We start from the raw sequence: 23,406 nt of genomic DNA, 5'->3' as shown, positions 1-23,406 counted from the left end.
TCCCGCTGCTCCGGGTATCCTCTTCCCTGCGCGCCTTATGGCATAAACACCAGTTCCGACGGACCATCTCTAGGTCAACCATGAATATAGAAGAGCGCACCTGGCAGCATATAGCACATTGAAAATTTGATATTTACAGTTTACTACCACTCTCTCAAAGGCATGCGTCGCAGTAAAAATATTCAAGCTTCAGGCCCAAGTTTAATACCTTGGTGAGGCACCATGGCCTCGACTCACGCATGATATGATAAGGTGTATCTCAACCTGTAAAACGAACTGAGTGCTCTACATAATGCTAGAAAAAACACCAAATTATTAGCATTACCGAAGCGCTAATTCAGCTGTTACATATTGGTTTGTGAAAGAGCCATGTCAGCACATGAAGATCATGTACTATACATTGCGGTGCGAGTGGAAAAGTCGCTGCACAGCAAACGTGCACAAAAATCGGCACAGACGACACCACAGCATGTATGCCTAAATATTGAAAAAATGATTCAATATTTTTTATATATCATTGCTACAAAAATAAATGCGATGTGTAAGCCCAAGGTTCTAAGCTCTGTATTCAAATGCATTTTATATTTCAAAGAAGGATAGAGAAGAGACGATACCTATTGCATCCCTTTCGACTTTAGAAGGTCCAGATGATGATCCCGCCCCAACCTCGTGTGGATGTGGGCCTGCGTGGCGTTCCGGAACAGATGGCCTAGGACTGACAGTCTGCACAGATGTGCTCGCTCCTACATTTGGCGCCATTATCCTGACATCTTCCTTGGGCAGAGTCTCTGGGTGCACCGGCACGCCGCCATGAGAAATGACCTCACGATCTCTGACTTGGTCGTCTCGTGTCGCTGTTTCCGGATCTGAGGAAACGGCGATGGTAGGACCATGGCCCCAGGCCGCGACTTCACGGCTGGAGGTTGGTTCTTCAGCCGTTGTCCTATCGGTAGTGGAGCTGGGTTCGACCTCAGCCCTTTCGCAGGCCGCGTCTGGGTGCAAAGAACTGAGAGGAGAGCCTAAGACTCCTGATTCGCCTTCGAAGGCAGTCTTTGAGGTGCTACCGACCGTGGTATGGCGCTCTGATACGGGCGCAGGTGGGACACCGCTCTTGCCGGAACCTTCAGCGGTAGACGAATTGTCAACATTTTCTAAAGCTCCGGGAAGCCTTTCAGATGTGTCCTCGCTTGTCGAGGAAGGCTGGTGCATCTTCCCAGAAGACTGTTGGTGCTGGCCTAACGAGCGAATACCGAGTCGATGGCACGATGTCCTGCTTCTTCGTCTTCCGCCACGCGCACTCTTAATCACGAGGGTAAGCCATGGTAAGAAACATCTCTGACTAAAAGTGCAGAGTTATCAAGAACGTAAACAACCATATCTGGGTTAAGACCGCAGACCTAAAGAACGACTGCTGGATTGTAGCAACAACCATCAGAACAAAACCTCTCAGCCGATGAAGGGGACAATTCACATTGATGCATGAACTGGGACAAATTCCGCAGACAGAGATACGGATGCCCCGCGGGACATAGAAGACATCCAAAAGTGGACAGTAGAGTCACATGAGGATGTAGAAATTCACGCCAACGTAACTGAAAAGAGCGAAAACCAGCCCAGAATAAAATCCAAAGTCCCACCATTTGGAGGCAAGAAACGAACTAGTGCGCAGATATAAAAAACAGCCTCAATATAACGTTGAAAATCAAGATAGCTGGACCGGGAACGGGAAATGAGAACCACTCAGAGCAACTCACTAGATAACAGTGGGCCCAAACGTGTGACAACTTAAATGGTCAACTAGGCAAAACAAGTGCCTGACACTTAAATGTTAATACGCGCACCCCGTACATCCATCACAAACCGTATCCGCTAACCAGTTGGGGTAATCAATAAACTCGTCCATTCACCGGAGTACTTCAACTGAGAACGGCGGGAAAGACAACCCCCACTACGCTGGTATCGACAACCCTAAAGACTGGTTCACACTGGCGACTCGCGGAGGTCGCGCTGCTCGGTTCGTCACGAAGGGCGAGACCAGTGACAAGCGCCGATCGAAACCGTGCGTTCACACCAGCGTGCGACTCGCTTCACGACCCCTTCTCCGAACGAGATTTGAATGAAGAGCAGATTTTTGCGCCTTTATGGCCTCTGCTACCGCGTTCGGAGTAGATCAGTTCACTCATTTCGAGTATGAATATGTGCAATTATCAGCGAGGAAGCAGATCTTATGGTTATGCCCCTGTTTAGGGCTGCTTCGACAGCGAAAAGCGCTCTAGTTCGACGAAGACGGAAGCGGCGGTGGTGTGCTTTGCGGTCTCGCGGAACATCAGCTCACGAAATCGCCTCATGCCAGAGCGTCGAGCATATGACCAAGAGTACGAATACAAACGCGAATTTGTACGCTTCACTATCGCAGTGATCCAATTGACATGTGTGCCCAACAACTGCGGGCGCAGTAATTCGTGCACACGCGCGCATGCACTCTTGAATTTTCCCGCCCAAGTAAGAAAGCAAAAGCGCCGCTGGTTGGCTGAGAGGAGTTCTGCGACTTGAAGCAGCATGGTCGCAGTGTTTGCAGTGAAGCCATGGTGAAGCCGGCAGTGTTCACACTGACGACTTGCGGTCGTGAGACACGATTCGTCAAGAAAGAAGACCCGAACGAATCGCCAGAAACTTGAGGGAGTCGCTCGCTGACCGAATTCTTGCGAATTAACTCTATGGACGCGACTTACAAGTCGCAGAACTCCTCAGCCAACCCGCGGCGCTTCTGCCTTTTTCCTTGGGCGGGAAAATTCAAGAGTGCATGCGCGCATGTGCGTGCACGACTTACTGCGCACGCAGTTGTTGGGCACACATGTCAATGATCACTGCGAGAGTAACTCGCGTGATAATGAGTTCGGCGCTCGGGCATGAGGCTATTTCGCGATTTGCTATTTCGCGAGTCCGCAAACAACGACGCTCACACCACCGCCGCTTCCGCCTTCGTCGAACTGGAGCGCTTTTGGCTGTCGAAACAGCCCTAAACATGGGCAAACCATAAGATCTTTTTCCTCGCTGATAATTGCACTATTCATACCCGAAATGAGTCCGGATTTATCTACCCCAAGCGCGGTAGCAGAGGCGCGTAAAGGCGCGAAAGTCGACTCTTCGTTCAAATCTCGTTCCGAGAGGGGGTTGTCGTGAAGCGAGTCGCACGCCGGTGTGAACACACGGTGTCGATCGGCGCTTGTCGCGGATCTCCCCCTCCGTGACTAATCGAGCCGCGCGACCTTCGACCATGATGTCGCCAGTGTAAACCAGCCTTAAGCTACCTGGCACAACTGAACACGACGTTATCCCCCGGACCAGACTGGGTCACAAGCAAACTCTCAGGAATTCCGAAATCTACAGTTGTACAGCCAAAATCGGTCGCCGCCCTACCCAACAACATAACAAGTGCTGGGAAACTGAAGATATTCCGAATAGTCGGAAGCGTGCCCTCCTCGGATCTATCTCCGTACCTCATATGCTCTGAATACACCGAAACTTTCTCATACCATGACTGAATTCAGAATAACAATACCCACCAAAAATGTCATGCTGCACCTCTCACAGGACATTTTAGCCGAGGGCCAATGCCAAGGCCATTCTCACTGCAGACCTTAAAAAAGCATTTGACAATGGATAGCACAACACGATATTAGAGAACCCAGCGGGCAGAACTCAACTCTGGAAGGGTATGCCATGGGGGCGATCCTATTCCTGCTCAGCCTTCCACTATCATCAAGCTAAAATAAACTTAACGCCAACAGCAATGCTCATCATAGCCTGTACGCAGATCAATGTCACTATCTGGATCCATCGGGGCTCAAGTGGACAGATAGAAGCATTAAATGCATGGCAGGTCAGTCGAGGAAAAGGCTTACAAATCAACCGAGCAGGTCAGAACTGTGGGTAATTCAAAGATATAGTCCAGAATATGATACCAATCATATGGTTAACTCCATTGTAATGAAATGGGAGAAGTCCAAGAAAGCAAGATGCTTGGACTAAATGCGCTTAGTAATGCAACCATGCTCAAATCAAAGAATCCGTCAACCAGACAGCCAAAATTATTGGGCATATCACCAATTGAAATAGTGGAATGAAAAAGCACAATCTCCTAAATCATTAACTTCTTTGCACTATAAGTAGAAAATTGTGCGGCCTATCCAAGGTCGAAGCCGGGAATGTCAACGCTATGACCAAATCGGCTTACAAAACAGCTCTACCGGCCTCCCAAATTGCACAGCCGAGTAGCTAATTGTGCTCGCAGTTCACAACACATTTCAAAAACTCAAAAGACTAACGACTGCAAATTCATAGCCTACCCCCTATATACGCAGGTATATGAGCGATGTACACACCGTAGTGCGCCAAACGCGAGCCAGACTCACTCACGCCCCGCACATATGGGATAGCGGCCAGGGCTTGGCAAGGAGGACCAACTGGTTCTGATGGGCGTGATGACCGTCGAAAGGAATCCACAAAGTGCGTGGGATAGCCGCACTCACAGAGTTCTCGGCGCACTTGGTGTAGGTCAGCAGCCCAATCTACTGGCCTTGGGCAGATGTTTTTGGCGCGTCGGACAAGGGAAGCCACAACAGAGCTCTTGTGGCAAACTGAGCGAACAGAATTAAAACGAAGGTACTGGCCAGTGTCGGTATCTTTTCTACAAGCTTTGAAAGAAAGGCAGCTCCCACGGCGTTCAACCAAAACGTCCAGAACAGAAAAACGGCCAGCAGCCTCCTCCTCTACAGTGAATTGAATCTTCCATGCTATTAATGCGATCTGTGAAGGCCCCTAACACATTCTTTTTGATAATGCAGAAGCAGTCGTCGATGTAACGTAAAAAGACCTTTGGGCGCGGTGTGAAGGCAGCCAGTATGCGAGCTTATATTGCTTCCACAAGCTTCTATAAGATTCCCTGTGCAGACTGCGACTACTGCTATATCAGCGAGAGCGGGAGCTTCAAAAGATGATCGAGGGACCACAAAAACGACGTCAGAACACGTGGAAGCCACTATACATAAAATAGCCTGGGAAGAAGCATCAGTTATCGCAAAAGAAAAGAATTGACTGTCATGTCGGTATCTACAATCCCTGATAGTCCGAATAACAGAAAGAATCCTTAACCACAACACAGGCGATCTTCCGCCTATGTACACAAGATGGCTAGGGCAATAACTGTGACGCATTTAAGCTTCGTGCTTTGGGCTTTCCGCTCAATGATCAAGGTTTTTGTACGGAAGCCGAAACATATTCATATTAACAACAAACTTTGGTCGGCGTTCCTTTCCTTAATTCATGTTGTAATGTGCTGAGTGGAAAGAGGAGGAGAGGGATTTTTGATCACCGATATTTTCTGTGTTAGGTTAAAATTGTTTGCGCAGTGGAGGCGAGAGATGAAATAAAGGCTGTTTGTACATGTTTTCTAGTCTTTTGACCACATTGAAGTCTGCAGCAAAGTTTTCAGCAAGTTTATTACTACAAAAATATCATTTAACAGTGAAGACATGAGCATAACTCTTTGGCGGTGTTCTTTTCACTTGTTATCCAGGTGGCCAGCCCAGCTGGCGACCACCAAGGACATGCAGGTGAAGGTGGTAGACAGACTGACAGCCTTGCTTCCCATTGTTGATCACTGCAGATGCAAATAAATAAAATTATACCTACTGCTGAAAATGTATCAAGCCAAGGTTAACGAACAAGACTGGAGTATATAGGTTTGTTCTCAACAGTGATTACAGTTCCAGGTAGTGGTTCAATGAAATCAAGATTTACGACTAAAAAATCTGGCAGTCGATGCAGCACAGTCAAGACATGGCGGCAATGATGTTTTTATCCAAGCTCAATCATAGTTGACACAAAGAAAAAAGCAGACTAGAAGTGTCTCTGGGTTGCCTGTGCTCAAAAAAGGAGTCACTCAGTCTTGCCTCAAGCCACAGTAATCTGGCAATGACACCGACCAATACAGGCTACAAGCTCCCATCACATATGCAGGTGTTTTAGACAAATGGTTCACGTGACAGCACGAAAGTAAAATTTTCCCATACACTTACATCCCGAACTTTGGTTGACTAATGTAAAACTTAATTAAGAATTTAACTAACCTAGAAAGATGCCTGCATTATTTGGCACACCAAATTAACCAGTGCTCCCAGAAAAAGTCTCCAAAACCTGTTGTTATCATAGTCAGCCTGTTTGGTGAAAACCTTGGTAATAACTGTCTGCTGCTGAAATAAAAACTGTGCGGCAGCAATGGCTTTTCACAGTTTCACCAGATATGCTATAATGCATGCGCACTAAAGCAAATCTCAAAGCAGAGGTGCCCTGTGGCTTCCCTCATGAAGCAACATACACAGTAGTGGAGATTCCTCATAAGTGCTATGGCCGCATGTGAGGCTCCGCTGCACACAGCACCAATCTCCATCCAAAGGGCATGCAACTGTGCCCCGCTGGCCATAAGAGGGACAGCGCAACGATAAGTAAAGCGAAGCTGAAACTAAGCAGCCCGACGACAACAGTCCAATTGATTCAAGCAACTGACAGTCAATTCAGACCAATTCCACAATTTAGATTGGTCAATTATGCATTAGATGCATAATTATCTACCAAGCGTTTGGTTATTTAGCTCAATTCAATGCCTGTGCTCCTGGTATGTGACAGAGCAGTCGAATACATTAGGTCTGTGACATAGCGTGAGCCGCTAACTCAGATGCAGCCTGGAGTAGAGCCGGGTCGAGGCCTGAATGGCAGTGATCGGAGGTCCTCCGTTGCCATGTATTGCCGTGTTCCGAGCGTCGCCGAGCCCGCAGCGACATCGGTCGAGCTCCAGCGAGGCGAGCCAAACCAAACTGCACACCATTTTTGACACCAACTGGTGCATCACTACTCTTTTTTTTTTTCTTTGCACCTCTGTAAGCATTAGCTCTTCTCGGCTCATTCCTCCGTTTTCAATGCTCTTTGCAGCATAGAACACCTGCTACAACGGGTGATTTTGGCAATGCACAGACGTTACAGAGCCAGTAGCAGCATGGCGTGTTTGTGAAAAATTTTTTGATTTTATGCCACAACACACTCATAAAACTATCCTGCGAGTTTCACACCATTCCGGCACACATGTATGCTCCCAGCGCCGAAAATGCATGCTTGTCACAAGGTTATTCCCGAGCTGCAACCTTCTTATGTGGATGCTACCACTGGTAAAACTCCACCGCTACTGCTTCACGCCTGTCCCATATTGGAGTAGCTCTGCTGATATTCCCGACAGTTGGCATGCATTACAGCAAAGAAAAGCATTGCAAAAAATCATTACTGCCGCATAGTTTTCACTCAAAAGCAGAGGACTACTGCCTATTTGTTTAATCGATTAAATTTGGAATGGTGCAAACCCTAATTTTTAATGCACTTCTGTAGCCATTCGATGGGCTGACCTCTTGTAATTTAGACTATTTTTTCATTCCCTCGAAGTCCTCATTAATGTGGTTTTATTCGATATGGATATGTGTGCATCATAGACGATTTTTTTCTTCTGCACATAAGCTAGACACTGTTGATTTAGGAAATCCATTGAAGCTTTTCGATACATGTGCTATTAATGCTAACAACGTTTAGGCGGATAAATAGTTCTTTAATACTATTTGTATGCACTGATATCCATGAAGCAAATGACATTTAGTTTTGGTCAGATTAAGGTCATATATTTCTGATGATGCAAACAAACATCTTCAGTCCTTTGAAGTTTGGATTAATGAAAGTCTGCTAACTATTCACTGGTGGCAGTGCCCTCAGACCATTATAAAGCTTTGCGTTGCAACAAGTGTTACTTGGCAAATTGCTTCCTGTTTTAGGGGTTACACCTCTAGGTCGCCTTTCAATGGAAGCAAGTCCAAATCAACTGTGTCACCTCTAGATGACAAGAAGCTGTATAATCTAGGGAGCAAACAAAACTTGTCTGCTTGAAAACAAACACATGTGAACAATTCAAGTACCATCTGCTAGCCTCCACGAGGTACCAATACGCATGTAAAGTGGCCAGTGCCTGCCTGACATGCGGTGCTACCATCTGTTGCTTGCATCTGTCACCAGGATGGCCAACGCTCACACAACAGAACGAGTTTATTTTCAATGAGTGGAGTTTGGGAGGAAGCAGAGCAAGAGAAGCGCACATGAACGAATTAGTCATGTGAAAAAGACGGATGAACTGGTGTAAACCCAGCTGCGAACAAATTATTGAGTGTCTGAAGCAACAGATTTACATTGGTGTTGGCCACGACCATAATGAAAGTCTGAATTGCCAAGGTATTACTGCATGTTGCGTGCCAGTTAGCAAAACATCACTTATCCAAAGCATACTTCAAAAGTGTAGTATACGTTTAGACCCTAACTCTCTTTCTCTCCTTCAACACATCACAAATATGAAGCAAGTACAAAGACAATAAACTAGCCATGCCATAACGGCAATTAAGCTCACAAGAAATTCAGTGCACGAATGTCCCTGAAACAATGGGGGAACAAGCAAAGCAGCAAAAAAATTGTGCAGTCATAATACTCGCTTTTGCTTAACTATCCAATGACAGTCAAAGATGTGCAATCATTGATTGGGCTTTCAACTATGTACTCTTACTCCATTTAGTGTGACCAGCTCTTTGTGGAGACATCAGCTAGGTCCTAAGATGCTATGCACTGCATATCAATTGTAAACAAAATGCATACATAAGATCTTTCTCTTGCCTCCTCCATCATGTTATGTGAAACTGCAGCGAGCACGGAGGATGGAAGGGTCAGCATTCACGTTTAACACGCACTACGCCTAAGGTCCCTTCTCAACAGAGCAGTGACAAAGCCGGGTTGTCATGAATAGCAGCTCCAACCACAAAATTGCAATATAAGCCAATACTTCCCGAGGCCCAAATCATAGGCAGAGTTAAAAAAAGAGTGTTCCGAGAAAAGTGTGAAAAGCTAAACGTGGCAGATTTGATTCTAATATTCTCGGACACAATGAGCAATTGAGCGCTATAGGGCCTCCAAGGCATTTCTCATAATTAACAAAGTAATTTAGCGTTCATAAACCTATGAGTTTATTGAATAGCCGAGGGCTTAAAAAGTTATGTCAAGCCCATGGAGCATCAACAGCCAATGCACTATTTCCTGGTTACACAGTGCACACTTCCTGCAACATAAGACCACAGTGACCTCTCATTCAGCAGTGATAACGCAAAAAACAATGGCTAGGCGTGCTAGCCCATTTTCCAGTCAAGTGGAAAGCACAGTTGGCCTTAGAAAACTAGGTGATGAATTATCTAAGCCCATTAAAGTAGTTCACAACTGACCTTGGTCATTCAATGCCAGGCTATCACAATAACTGAAACTGTGGGCATAAGTCAGTCTAGACCACTTTACATATAAGGTGTTTTAAGAATTTCAGCCCTTGGTTCATTGACATCAACTGTAATTCTACTTCAGTATTAGCACCAACCAGCAACAGTAAGAAACTGTATTAATGTGATTAGCGTGGTTTGAAGACAGCTGGGCTAGTCGATTTTTAGATATCTGGATGACTATCCTGTTGTGCTAAAACGAGTGATGCTGAATAGAATGAACAATACTGCTGAGTGTGTGCTTAGTGTTTTTTCAAGCCTGTGGAAAATGCTTACATTTTACTCATCAGATCTCTGTTGAGGGTTGCTTGCATTACTTTGATCTCAGCATTAAATTTGACGTAGTTCACTCTGTTGGACATAATTTGCTAGCTCAAAAAAGCCTGTTCTAAGCTGCAATTCCGCTCATTCAAAAATAGTAGAAAGAGGGATAGCATTAAACTTTTTAAGAGCCACTCTTCAAAAGTCCTGTGAACACAAGATTAATCTGAGCGTTCAGCAACAGGTTCTCAGTCTGTGTAACACTCGCTTCCTTGAGAGCATGCTCAGGTCTGTCACTGAGAGCCTTATTAGAGAGGTCACAAATGGACGCAAGACAGCAGGCTGCAGCTATGTTGGCCCCCTGGAATGTCGTGTGTCCGTGCCTTACACGTACAACCTGTCCCATCGGCCCAAAAAAGCTGCATGAAAGTGCCGCATTTCTGTCGTCTTCTCAAACCCTCAAAAGCTGTCAAGAATGTGCCACACGATTAATGGTTCACCCCGTTGTAAACACTTATGGAATTAAGCACGCCATGCAGTTTGTGAAGTGCAGCATAGGAGTGGTTTATATAATTACACTGACTTGTGGCAAGAACTATAGTGGGCCAACAGGCCAGTGGCTGATTCGAAAGGCTGTAGAAACACTTAAAAACTGCCGCAGCTCTGATGGCTGGCAGCCATTTGGCGGTACTGTAAATGCAAAGTAAAGAGAGATGGCAGAAAAGAATAAAAATGCGCTCCAATTTTTCCAACGCATATGTGTACTGAAGTGGCTCTTCAAGCCGATAGACAGGGAAATTTTCGATGCCTTTTGCATCAATTAGGCTGGGCACCCCTTCACTAATCCTCACGAAAAAAAAAAAAAAAAAAAAGTTTGACTATCCGTCAAAAACGTGTGTTAGTGTATCTTGAATTTTTGTGTGTTGTCTTACAATAGCTCGCTTCGTCTATGTGTTGCCCTACGATAGCTTGCTTCGTCTATAAGAAAAGTGAGGGAGCGGAAGAGCATACAAGAACTTTCTGAGCATGCGCTAATGTAAATCTGTATTTCTCTTTTACATGGACAATAAACCTCAGTTGAAATTTAGCGGGCTGTCCTATCTCTTGCCTTCTGTCGCTGTCCCTTGTCTGTTACACGTCCCCTGTCAGTTACACGCCGCTAGTTGCCATGTTGCAGTCACTTAATGATTAGCATGAGCAATGTAAGTAAACCAAACTATATACATAATGCCCAACGAATACCTACCTAGCCTGTAACCATCTTTGAGCTTTTCCTGTGCAGCCACTTTCTTAGCTGTGAGCATCAGGTGACCCAGGAGCTGGAATATGAAAAAATCAAAAATATAATACATAAATTTCCACTTGAACAATACGCAAACTGAAGCAAAGAGTACATAAATTTGGCCAATATCTACCAATAGAAAGAAAACGACGAATTCGGGTATGGTGGTCACTCACAAACTGGGATCTGGAAAATGCAGCTAAGTCTGCCGGCAGTACAAACCGAGGTTTTGCTGAACAAAGAGGTTACTCACAAGCAAAGCAGCAATGAGGGCTAGTTGGTTTACCATTTCAAGAATTTTCACGCTACGATATACACAGATACACGAGAGGGCAGGAACCACGTACACAGGACAAGGTTACTCACTTCATGCTATAGTGCCATTAAGCTGAGCAATGCACCCCTAGTGCATGACAAGTGCTCAGCAGCAGCTGTGCAACTGCAAAATTATTGCTCTTATTTATGTTCTATTACAATTAACAAATTACAGCCCTGTAAGTACACCACAGCTCAGAGAGGCCAATAAGAGCCATTTATGTTGCTGTGACATGATTGTTGAATTGTAGAGTTTGTCTCAGGGTAACAGATTGGCTATGAAAGACTCTGTAGTGGAGGGCTCGGGATTAATTTGGGACCCCTAGTGTATTAAAGCGCTGCAATACTGAACACCATGAAGGCGTTTTTGTATTTCACCTCTAACAAAATACAGCTGCCGTGATCACACCTGCATCAGTTGGACAAGTAGCCGAACGCCAAAGCTACTGAACAGCCATAGCAGGTGCTGTAACATGATTAACAATTTACGCATCATCGAATCTTGCCCTTTTATGGAGCCAAAATTTAAAAAAAACTATTTTTGAATGTTACTTGACAGCAGAGGTTTCACTACCTGCTCTACAGGCAAATATGTGAAGACGTTTATTGAACAAATAGTCTAATATACCTAGTGAGAAACTACACGTTATTCAGCAGATATGCTAAGACAGACAGCCACATGCAGCAGGAAAGTAGAATGAGAGGGCTAGCACCCAAATTGTGTAATATTTCCCACAAAAGCCTCCACTATTAGCTACTACGTGTAAGTATTGCTATGGAAGGCCTGGCTAGCCTTGGACCAGCTGTCAAAGCAGTTGGCACAGTATATCCTTGATGCTGAACAGTAGATAATAAAAAGACCTATTCTCTTTCTGGCAACCCTCTTATATTTCATGCATCATATGTCTATCTTTCCACAATTATTCCACATTGCAACATTCTAAGACCTTTTACTTATTCTCACCCAAGCTGAGAGTAAAGCCTGGCACCAAGCTCTTGTTGCCATAATGTGTTTCTACTAAGAGTGACTTGCACCATGTCGTTTATTAGCACAAACATAACAAGCTCAACAGAGGCAGCATTTCACAACCACTAAGAGAGCATTAAAACAGGGCTGCTGTTACTCCCAAAAGCAACTATTATTTGTTTTCTTTTTATAATGAATGAGTACACTGAGCAGTGAGTAACTAGATTCACAAGCACTAACACTACCAGAATTCCCACAACTAAGATCAAATAATGTCATCCGTTCATTTCATGAAGTCACCGATGCACATAGCTACCACTAAAAAAATATAACTAAAAGTTTTTTACATGGCAAAACTGCGTAGTCGGATAAAATATGCCATTGTGCCGTGCTCTGAATTAACTCTCATCATGTGACGCCCTTTTAAGCGCACCAGTAGCTTCATAAAAAAGCATCTTTTCCCTTGGCCTCTAGAAATGTAGTAACCACAACCAGAATCAAATCAACAAATTCGTTTTGAGCACAGAAGTGGAACGCTCTGCTAATTGCAGGGCTACTCTGTTTCAGTAGAGCCCGGAACGTGCACATGAATTTCAGAGCAGGCAGCTGACTTCACCTCGGCATCAGCATCGGTGGCCGAGTCCAGCATGGGAATCGGCTTCCTCGGAATGACCAGAAAGTGGACAGGGGCCTGTGGGTTCACATCCCTGAAGGCAATGCACTGCATAGGCAGACAAAATGACAAGGTGTAACTGTCAGCCACTGTTTAAACTGGGGTTGCAACAGACCAGGATTATTCATACCGGCTGCCTCATGTTACTAACAAGCAATGCAGCAGTGTTCAGAGTTAAAAGGTAGCCACGATCATAACACGAAGAAAACACACATTGCTTTTCAAAACACTGCACCATGTTCATGGCCAAGATCCAAGAATACCTCATTGTTGTATCTTCAGTTTTTGTTTTGCTGAAGAACTTAATGTGTGCCTTTTTTACAATTTTTACATTTATAAAGAGACCCATCAGCAAAGTCAGCTATGCCATCCCTTCAGAGTTAAATGAGAGGCTCCTCACAACAATGTTTTTTTTTTCTTTAATCCCAGTGATCAGTGCCAAGCATTCCCCAGTAAGTGTTCCAGTTTAGCACCGACTCAGTGTAACTTCTTCAACATAGCAAAGATGTCACTACGATAGTGCTGTGGCTAAAAAAAAGTGAGAAAGCGTGTATAGAAGGAGATGAATGTTGTATGTTTAAAATTTTTTTATTTATGCAAGACCATGCTAAATTGTGCTCATAGTTCGGCTAAAGGAATCATTATTTTTATGTTCGTGTTTGGCCAAATTTTCATGTTACTGTGTTTTGTTACACGAATTAACAAAATTCATCCTTTGTTCTTTTTCCCTAAAGGAAGAGAATAAGTTGAATCTTGAGCTTTGGTTTCATTTTCTTGGATTGTTACTTTTAATTTGTTTGCGACCATTTCTACTTATGACTGGCAATTTGTGTCACATGTTTTGTAACGAGTGAACTTCCAGTAAATTTGTGCATTCATGGGGTCATCCCTCTTGCTACGAGTTTTGGCTCAATCCTTCCCAACAGCCGCATCAGCTGACTTAACACCCATGCTATAAATGGTTAAGTTCCCAACGATCCAGCAATGCCTCTTTTCAACTACTAGTGTTGCCCGCAACCAGTCCTACTTGTTCTTTTCCCTCCACTGTCATCACAATTTTCCTGTCACCTTAAAGGAGTGGAGACACCAAATTTTTGGTTTGTGTCCGTTCTTTGAATGATGCAGAAGAAGGCTTGTATTCATGGCTCACATGGAATTTGCCTGCACACACTAAGTACTATAACTTCTATTAATTCGCTTTATTTTATCCGCAGCCTGCGGGTTGCGCAATCAAACGTGCTCATGTCTATTAACGTTTTTCGTGCAGAACAAATGTGTTCAATGCCTCATTTTTTCCTAAAACTATCCGTACTTGGAACGACCTACCTGCAAATATGGTTGAGTGTTCAACGTTGTCTTCTTTTCTGAGTGCATTCCATGATAGATAGCGGTGTTTCACATTGTCATATCATGGTGTATACACTTTTTTTTTTGTGCTTTTTGCTCTGTACAAGTGATATGCCTTTTTTTTTTCGTTGTCGTCATTCGCAAGACGGAATGTACTATGTATTCTCGTGGATTGTATTCTTCTGTACCCCCCACTCCTGCCTAAAGCCTGACATTCAGGCTGGCAGTATGCAATAAATATATAAACAAATATTCGCATCCTTGCTTAGTTTCTAAGTTTTTAACACCTTTGCGAGTATATTATCGGTTAAATATCTGCTGCAGCTGTACAAAGCACGCTAGAAACTGCATTTGACCCGTGCCGATTAGCCAATACGCCATCCGCTCTCTCTTCACTAAGGTCACTTTCACTCAAAACTTCACTCGGTTTGGGACGTGTACTGACTCAGAACAGCGAGATCTGCGTTCACGCATGGAACCAGTTCGACCAATGCATGAAAGAACGCACAGCGAGGTTCTCTCGATGTCTCCGCATACCTTGTCGTCCTTGTAAATTATGTCGGCCGGCAAGCTTCCGTCAAGGATCTTGGAAAAGATGGTCGGCTTGGTGTCCGACGCCGTAGCATTTTGGGCCTTGAAAACCTCGTCGCTACTGCTAGACGTTTTCGAACTCTGGAATAGCGCAGCGACCACAAAGCAATTCAGAAACAACGACGACATTACCGTAAACGCAACGATACTGGCGCAACCGGTCAGCGTACCATGTGTTATCACCACTTTCGCGAAGGTTGAGAGCGCACTGCTGACAAAATCTGAAGCTGGCCCAACGGGTCGGCGTGGCACCAGGCAAGAGAAAAATATGAGCAAAAAAAAAGTCTACGTGCTACTGCGCGTGTTTCCTTCGGACCCACTTTATTTTCCTTCACGCTAAATCGCATGCGCACGCTCAGAACACAAGGCCGCGCAGGTTCAATCGCGGTGTTCCGAAAGTTACTTCGATAACCTTTCGGCGCCCTGTTATCTAGCGAGCAACTGAGCTCATGTCACCAAGCATTACAATATCCTCCGAAAAAGCACCAGCGTGAGTTTCCATGTAAACCTATCAAAGTCCCGCTTCCGTACGTACTACGACTACGCGAAGGACAACATGCGCCCAATGCTTGGCAGCAAAATAAAAAGCCCATATGATAACCAGAACCTTACAGTCACAGAAAGAAGTCTTCTCAGCGTACTTGAGCCCGGATATTTCCGCTGATGCAGACAAGAATTGCGAGAGGCGAACGCGACACAAACTTTCCGTGCCGAATCAGCTGACGACAATGCCCTCAGGGCGGCCATGTCACGTATCGCACTCTTGTGTGTGTGTGGTTTTGTTTTTGCCGCTACAGGCGCTGCTGGCGCATGCGCGCTGGCGCCGTTAAATGCCTCTCCAACATGGCGGCGCGGAGGTGAGCCTGGCGAGCTGAAAACAATGTCAGGCTCGGGCGCCTAGTTGTGTCTGAATTTCCCCTCACCGAGCTATGACTTCTCTGGGTTCGGTCTTCGCGTCCGAAAAACGCCTGGCCGATTACTTCGTCGTGTGCGGTCTAGACCTCGAGTCGGGCCTCGAGCCGGATGCGCTTTCGGGTAAGACCTTTCTGTATGTGCTTGCCGCAGTTGGACGGGAGAAAGAGACTCTCGTTGTGCTTTGAGGAGTTAAGAAGTCGAATTTTTCTGCACGAGAAGTGTACTTTCGTGCTTTTCTAGCCTAAGCAGTCAGCTACTTTCGCAAAGCGTCGAAAATTCTGGCGGGTTTGCAACTGCGCGGAAAACGGCTGAGCTGTGTTTTTCTGTTTCGCTCGAGTTCGTTTCCTCGTATCGTCGCGCACCTTGACTTTCCGTACAACGTAGTAGAGTGTGTTTTCAAGAAAATAAGTTTTGCTCTTGGTTTGATCTTGGGAAACCTGTTGTAGTCGCTCAGCCTGGTAACCTTAACTAGCTTTCGGTTTTTTTTTTTTTGCTGCCGGAACGGTTTCCGCGACGGTGCGTGACCCGTCGACAAGTCGGTCGCGCCAGGAAACGAGCGCTTCTCGCAGCGACAGTGCATTGTCAGTAGTAAACTCGCCACTTTCGCATCACTTTCTCCAGGCAACCCGGATTTCGAAATTCCTTGCGCGCGTGAACGGTGTCAGGCACCGCATCTTTCCACCTGCGGGCGTGCCTTGTCACTTTCTTTATCGAGCAGGGAAGTTCGCGGGCTTGCACCAAAACGCACGTGCCGTTTATTAAGAACCTAAGCTTCTGAAAAATTCACGCGGCGCAGCGTGTTCTAGATATCGAACTTATCGGGTGCGCGCCGCTATATATTTAATTCTTCGTCCCTGTTTGTTTCCTCTCGCTAATAGCTCTTGGGACATCGTTTGCTCACTGACGCGTCGCAATTCTCCGAACCTCCGTGTTTGAATCGACCCTGTTGTTTCTTTTTGGATTCCCGGGACCGTTTACCGTAGGCGCAGGTATTCACTAATTAGGTTAAGGAGTTTGCGTTAATGCGAGCGCCATTCCTTGATTACTTAAACTGCTGGCTCTCGGTGGTCGTCGCGAGACGGGGCCATGATGAAAGTTGCCTCTATATATAACAACTTATTTTGCAGCCGTGCCTTAATCATAACAGAAATGTAAACTAGCACGCCGTGGTCGCTCACGGCACGACGTTTTATTATTATTTTTTTTTTTTCTGGTTCATATGAGAGACATCGTTTGCCTTAGCGGGAAGTTGCATATCCTGTGTAGCTAGTTCCGTGACTCACGCCAGCTTCACAGTTTCCATGACAACCACATTCCGCGGTGACACATGTGATGAAAAACTTGCTGCATCCTGAACAGCTGAGGTCATCGTGTACTGTGTTCTCATTGTTCACTTCGTAAAACAACATGACAGCTGCAGCTGTTCATTCTTTGGCATGATTGGAAGCTGTATTGCTTGCAGGAGTGCAGCATTTCATCTTTGGAAGTGCGTCTTTCCTGCTCGTCATTATTCGCCTCATTTTTATGTCTGCTCAAGGCGCTTTTTGATGAAAAATGTTTTTGGTGTTGGGAAAATTGTGATATTACCTGCACTTTCTGGCTGCTTTGTTCATCTTGCTACTGTTTCACACTTAATGTTGCACCTCTGAAATTTTTTTTTGTTTTGCACACTACTGAAGGTCACTATCGGGCGGGCTAGCTTTGGTTGTTTGCCAGCAGTTGTTTTCTAGCCTTTTGTAAGAAAACATTGTAATATCAAGATTAGATGGCACTGATGGCCGCTCAATAAGCACAGTGCCTTGCTTTATACTGGGACTATGTGTTTAAAAATGTTTTTTAGTGTAAACACGTAGAAGAAAGTGCTGATGGTTCTCTAGTACCGTCGTGGATTAGAAAATAACTCTCTTATAGGAGTATTGGTAGCATGAATTAGAAAAGTTTACCATAAGATAATGTAGCTTCAAGCATTGACTGTAGTCTTTAATTCGTGAAGAAAAAAGATATCTAGTTTTTTATGGCAGCTTGTGCAATGCCTTCACAGCAAACATGCTGCAAGTTGTGCCACATTTTTTAATTTAGTTTTTGTGCCTTTCGCTTAGTCTCTTACACATCGCAGCCAGCATTTGGTTCATGAAACCAAGACAGAATGAGAGAAGAAATTCAGCTATAAATTATTCAGTGGTCATAGGCAAATACCATGTGTGACACATGTATTCTAGTGTCTTATTTGTCATCACAGAAAAGAAAACATGTAACTAAAATTAAGCGTCTGTTGTGCTATAAAAAGATGACTTCATTCCATTCATTCCAGCCCACAGTATATGTGAAGAAAAACAAGGGTGTGGAGTGTTTTTGTATGGATACATTGCACATGTACAGAAGTACAATAGCTGTTGTGGCTATTCGATAAGCTTTTTAGATAGAATTGTTGTCGAGGGTCAAGGTATGAAAGAATTTGGTCAAGGCATGATACTTTTCTGATATCCATGGGGGCAAGTGTAGAAAGACCAGGGTGCATTTTTAGCTGGTCACACTCCCCTGATAAGATTTGTCGAAGAGAAGGAATGGGAACAAAGCTGTCAGTGGGTGAGTAGATAGCATTGCTTGTTTGCAGTTGAAAATGGAGTAGTTGTTTAGGAATTGGGAGCTGAACAGTTTTACAAAGATGTGAGGGCACAGCAGCCACAAATGTCAGTGGTAGGATGAACTAATTTGATTAATGTACTCCCACAGCAGCTGCTTTTCAATGGAGGCAAAAAGCAAGAAGCTCGTGTACTGTGCGACATCAGTGCGCGTTAAAAAACACATGTTCAAAACTTCTATATCCCGTCACTATCTCTCATTGCATTAGGCACTTTGGGACGTTAACCATAATATGCTGAGGAAACAAATTATACCTATGGAGTTATGAATGTCAAGGTATTTGCCTTCTTTAGTAGGTATCATAGGGCACTTGTGGAAGTGACAGGTAGTTTAACCATTTTTGTGCAAACTCTATAGAGGCTTTATATAGAATGTCACATGAGCACCAACTACAAATTATGTTGTACTTACTACTTCTACATATGTCATCAGGAATCCAGTTGCTTTGGATCACTACAAAAGATACTTTATTGACTGTTATGAGATATACGTCTTGCTGCGATGCACATAGTTTGTTTTCTTTTATATTTGACCAGAATAACTTTAACCATCATTAACTATAGGAGAGCAAGAAAAGTTAACTGTGGCCCATAGTGAGAGTGAAGAGTATAACGTTTTGAATAAACAGGTGTGAAATCAATCGAGACAGTACGTAGAAATCGACTACTCTACAGCCGTTCTGAATACTTTCTCTTCCTCGTTCTCTCCTCGTGCACACATCTAAATACACTTCGTTTTTATCACAGGAATCATTCGAGGCCTTATTTGCTGTTTCCTTCTCTTTTTATGACAACATAACAATGCAAAACTGTGATGTGTAGAGCCAGAAAGAGGTTGTTGCCATTGCTATCATACTATATCACAAACAATTAGCCAAGGAATACTCTTAGCAAAATACTTTGAGAAACACCAAGACTGTCACTCATTCTTTAGTCTTCTATTCATTACTCCAACGAGGAAGCTTTCACTCAGTTCTTTTATTGGTTGGGCAGTTTCTCTGCAATAATGCCTGCAATCACGTTCATCTTAAGTTTCATCTTAAGTTGACTGAAGATGATAGCGACGGCCATTCGAACTGTAATGGTGGACTGTTTAAGTTTGCAGTCATCACTGTGATCAATGGTAGCTTTTCTTGGCAAAGAAAGCAAGGCCACAGGTAAAGGGCATCCTTAACTTTGTCATTCTGCCAAATAGTTTAGTTGCGCGATAGTGCCTCTGGTCTCCTGGCAAATTGTTCTCTGTACCATGTTGATGGTGTAGCTGGCACCATCTAATGGAAATTTGTTTTCATAAAGAAGACTGTTTCTTTTTCTCTTGGCTTTGTAGCATCAAAGTTTGGCACTTTTACCTGAAATATATATAAACAGGACGTCACACAACTTTCCCGATTATCTATTTTATTCTACCAACAGTTATGGACGGTGCACCTTTAGAAACTGTTGATAGAATAAAATAGATAATCGGGAAAGTTGTGTGACATCCTGTTTGAATTTCCCTGGCCCATTATTCACATGCAAACTATGTCTATATATATACATGTGTGTTTGTATGAAGTATTAACAATATGCTGTTTTATCAGAAAACTAGTATTTGCAGTTGGTGCCTATCATCTGCTTGATAGTAAGGGGCATATATTTTAGCTCAGTTGTGTCTAGTTCACTTGCAGGAAAGTGTTTGCATAGTACATAGTGTATAGTTTAGTTTGCTATTTTGACTGAATAAGCAGCTTGTTTTTGAGTGCCTCTCTTTCTCTGAATGCCATCGCTGCCACGTGTCATATGGTGGCGTGTTTTCTTTTTGTTTGTTTTCTGTCTCAATTCTTGGTTCTCTCCATAGGCGACCACCTGCATTTTACGCCACTGGACCGCTGCTACAAGGGCAAGGTCCTCGCACACTACCCAGAGAATGTCCCCTGGAACCCTTTCGACCCAAGTGCCATTGGCATGGTGAGGGAATTCTGAGTAATGGAATGCTGCTAATAACTAGATTTAATTTTGTATGCAGTGAAGCACTGAGGGCAGGCAGAGATTTATGTAAATGTCACAGTACAAGAGATATATTTTATCTTCTTATCAATCCAAAATATCCTCAAGAGAAGACCAAATAGAGACCCTTGACAATGTTGCAGCATTATATGAACTTAGACCACAGCTACTCCTTTCATTCTCTTTCTGTTGTGTTCAATCACATATTTCTGGATACTCTCGCAGGTAGTTATATGTGTTCATGCAGGATTGTAGGGCCCGCCTTTCTTCTAGTTGGATAGTTTAAATGCGAAATCATTTCTTGCCTTCACCAGCAACTGTGGACAGACACCGCAGCGTGACCTCATGAACTGTCAGTCATTCATTATTAAATTTTATGAAGGGATATTAATAACTAAGAACATAATTGAATTTAATAAACTAATTATAAAGTAAATTGCAATGTGTAATTAACCGTAATTAATTAGTTGATCAGTTATAAATAATTAATTGATTGTAGTTACAGGATGTAGTTGCTGAACTGGTGAATCGCTACTGATCACGTTTCTAATCACATAATACCAGATATGTCCAGACAGGACTAGGATGTCACCATAGTCAAACATGCAGCAACAGAATTGGCAGCAGGAAGAGAAATGCTTTGACATTACCACACCTAAAGGACACTTAACTGCGCTCCATAAAATTTTTTGTGCATCTGGTTGCTCGTTGCAGGTGTGAAATGTCTATAAATATGGTTACGCCAATGCTAGCTTATTTCTTAGCATCCGCCAGACCGAGATCACCACGAACACGACACATGCGAAAAATCAGTGAAATTAAAAACAAGCGGCTGCTTCTAGACGCCGATAACAGGCGGCAATTCCAAGCAACATGTCATATACACTACTTAATCATTGGGCACCCGCAAGTGACATAACGAAATAAGTGCACAAAGCATTCTTCAGGGACTACCTTCCTCGTGTGGTTCCTTGGTTCTTTATGTATCCATGAGATAAAATCGTTGGACAGCATGCCTAGTAAGGTAATCTAGCCATAGCATGGTTTGGACTGCTTTTTTTTCTTTTCTTTTCTTTTTTGTCGTGCATTTATTGCGACAAACTGTGTAGGCAGAAAGGCTTCCCAAGGCCCTGAATGAGGCATCCATCCAGATAATTGTGAAACGCAAAACGTGGGTCTGTTGTCTCTCTGATATTGGGCATTCATCTTCAGAGACGTGTTGAAAGAAAGGTCATGACACCATGTTGGTGTGATAAACTGAGATAATGAAAAGGGAACGGGGTCTTGCTTTTAGGTTTAGCGCTCAGAAAAGGTGTGCCACAAAAAAATACCCCTTTCTGGGGTGAGAGAAAGATGAAATGTCAAGATGACCATGTTTGTTGGGCCGTGGTTCTCAGGTGTGAGCTCAGAAATTTCTTTTGGACCTCTGTAACTCTTTTCAGTCATGCTATCCTTTCAGATTTCCCAGCTGTGCACGTTAAAACCATTAGAAAATATAGCAGCAATCATTCCAGTCTACTTGGTTTTGGGCTGTGCTTTCGACTGCGGGGGTTGAGTAAGGAGTCGAGTTGAGTGGGCTCGACTCTACTGGCTTTACATGAAATTGAACCGAGGAGCGGCCGAGACGAAAATCTAGCAGATTGCATCATGGTGTAGCTTTTCTCTTCAGCACATCTCTGGCACTTTTCATACCGTTCTCCTCTCCCGCTATTCCCCGACTCGACAGCCTTTACATGATTCCTACAGTAGGGTCGAGTCAAGTCAACCCACCCCCTGTGCCAGAGTTTTTTCATTTCGACCCCTCGACTTCTCGATGTAGCCCGACGGCGTAACCAGTTTTTTGACCCAACAAGTCTACCCGCCCCTGTCGGATCCATATAAACGCCACTACAGAGGCTGCACGGGTTAGGTCCTTATAGAATGCCTCTTCTCTGTTCTCACTGTTTCAGCTTGCTTTTCCATGAGACAGATTAAAAGGGAGCAGCTTGCATGTGGTGTTCTAGGTGTTGTCGATGGTGATATCTATTATTTGTTGACATTAATTAACAAGCCTGCCAATTTTTTCACATTACACTAATTCAGTGGTGTACATATTTGCAGTTAATGGGTAGTGTGGATGTGTCCCAGCTTGTGTGCACTTATTTTTAATGCACAAGTGCATTTTAGGGCTTGCACATCAGGTTTTCGCAGTAACGATTTGGCAGATATGATTTAGAGCTTGCCCAGGTGGCAGTCCAGGTCTGAGCTCACTTGGATAGCATAGTAGGCAACCATCATGTTCAGCAAGATACAAATCAATTATAGCATAGCATACTCTTGGAGGCAAAAGTCCCTGAATCATGTGAACGGTAACAAAGCACATAGTTTTCTTATCTGCCACGAGTTTCAGACCGTGCTTGTGGACATGAAAGTTTGACTGCTTGAAAATTAAGGCAGCTTTAAGTTCATATTGCAAAGAAAAAAATGTGTGGCAGCAATTAGCCAAAATGGTCTAATTGCTAATATACCACAATTACAAAAAGAAGGAAAGCTTTAGTATGTGCAGTGGACCTTTTAAAATGTCTGCATGTTCCTAAAAGAGGTTTTTTAACGAGAGATCACTGCAATGACCCGTAAGAAAGGACAGTTATTTTGCTATATCTTCAACTTGAGATATTTGAAATCAGCTTCCTAGTCTGCACTAGCATGGAAAGTTTCAGCAAGATATGTTGAAAAATAAGAAAGAGGGTTTTCAAGACGCTCAAACCCCCCTAGGGTGATGTCATGAAAGAATGTGTTGCTGGGTTACCTGGCGACAGTTTTTTTTCGGTAAAAAGCACACACGAACACAAAAAGGTAATGGGACATGCAAGTGCCCCCATTGCCATACTTGTGTTCATACGTGTATTCACGCCTTTTACTTAAAATAGGGTGATGTCATTATATCGGTCGTCCATGTCACTGAGGTGAGCTTAGAGGAAGAGGCAGCAGACAATGAAGGATGAATTACTGATGCTTTTATGGGGCCTTCTGTAAGGTGATCTATC

At 43.9% G+C, this 23,406-nt stretch overlaps 2 protein-coding genes across 5 annotated transcripts in view; one reads left to right on the top strand and one right to left on the bottom strand.

Moving 5' to 3' along the window:
- Window positions 1-5,483: 5,483 nt before the first annotated feature.
- LOC146173046 (uncharacterized) lies at window positions 5,484-15,624 on the bottom strand. The gene is made up of 5 exons (XM_084583227.1): window positions 15,450-15,624; window positions 14,784-14,918; window positions 12,843-12,947; window positions 10,909-10,981; window positions 5,484-5,662 (listed from the first exon to the last, which is right to left on the bottom strand). Exons 1-5 carry the CDS (start codon window positions 15,582-15,584, stop codon window positions 5,571-5,573), a joined length of 540 nt encoding a protein of 179 aa, XP_084439353.1. The 5' UTR covers window positions 15,585-15,624; the 3' UTR covers window positions 5,484-5,570.
- Window positions 15,625-15,647: 23 nt separating this feature from the next.
- pns (DENN domain containing pinstripe) overlaps window positions 15,648-23,406 on the top strand; it is a 59,289-nt gene continuing 51,530 nt past the window's right edge. For all 4 annotated transcript variants that reach the window (XM_084583224.1, XM_084583226.1, XM_084583223.1 and 1 more), the window contains exons 1-2: window positions 15,648-15,872; window positions 20,232-20,341. In XM_084583224.1, the coding sequence (XP_084439350.1) occupies window positions 15,767-15,872; window positions 20,232-20,341 (216 nt within the window). In that variant the 5' untranslated portion in view covers window positions 15,648-15,766. The remainder of the gene's footprint in view (window positions 15,873-20,231; window positions 20,342-23,406) is intronic.

The sequence above is a fragment of the Amblyomma maculatum genome, chromosome 11 (genome assembly GCF_055883805.1).
Source record: "Amblyomma maculatum isolate TAMU_Amacu chromosome 11, ASM5588380v1, whole genome shotgun sequence".
Classification (NCBI taxonomy): Eukaryota; Metazoa; Arthropoda; class Arachnida; order Ixodida; family Ixodidae; genus Amblyomma; species Amblyomma maculatum.
Note: the sequence above shows the minus strand (reverse complement) of the source record. Positions and strands in the feature narration are given on the sequence as shown.

Coding starts and splice junctions, on each gene's coding strand:
- LOC146173046 (XM_084583227.1), bottom strand. CDS start 15,584: ATGGCCGCCCTGAGGGCATTGTCGTCAGCTGATTCGGCACGGAAAGTT. Junction 12,948..14,783: donor TAATTTACAAGGACGACAAG/GTATGCGGAGAC, acceptor CTGCCTATGCAG/TGCATTGCCTTCAGGGATGT. Junction 10,982..12,842: donor CCACCGATGCTGATGCCGAG/GTGAAGTCAGCT, acceptor TTCATATTCCAG/CTCCTGGGTCACCTGATGCT.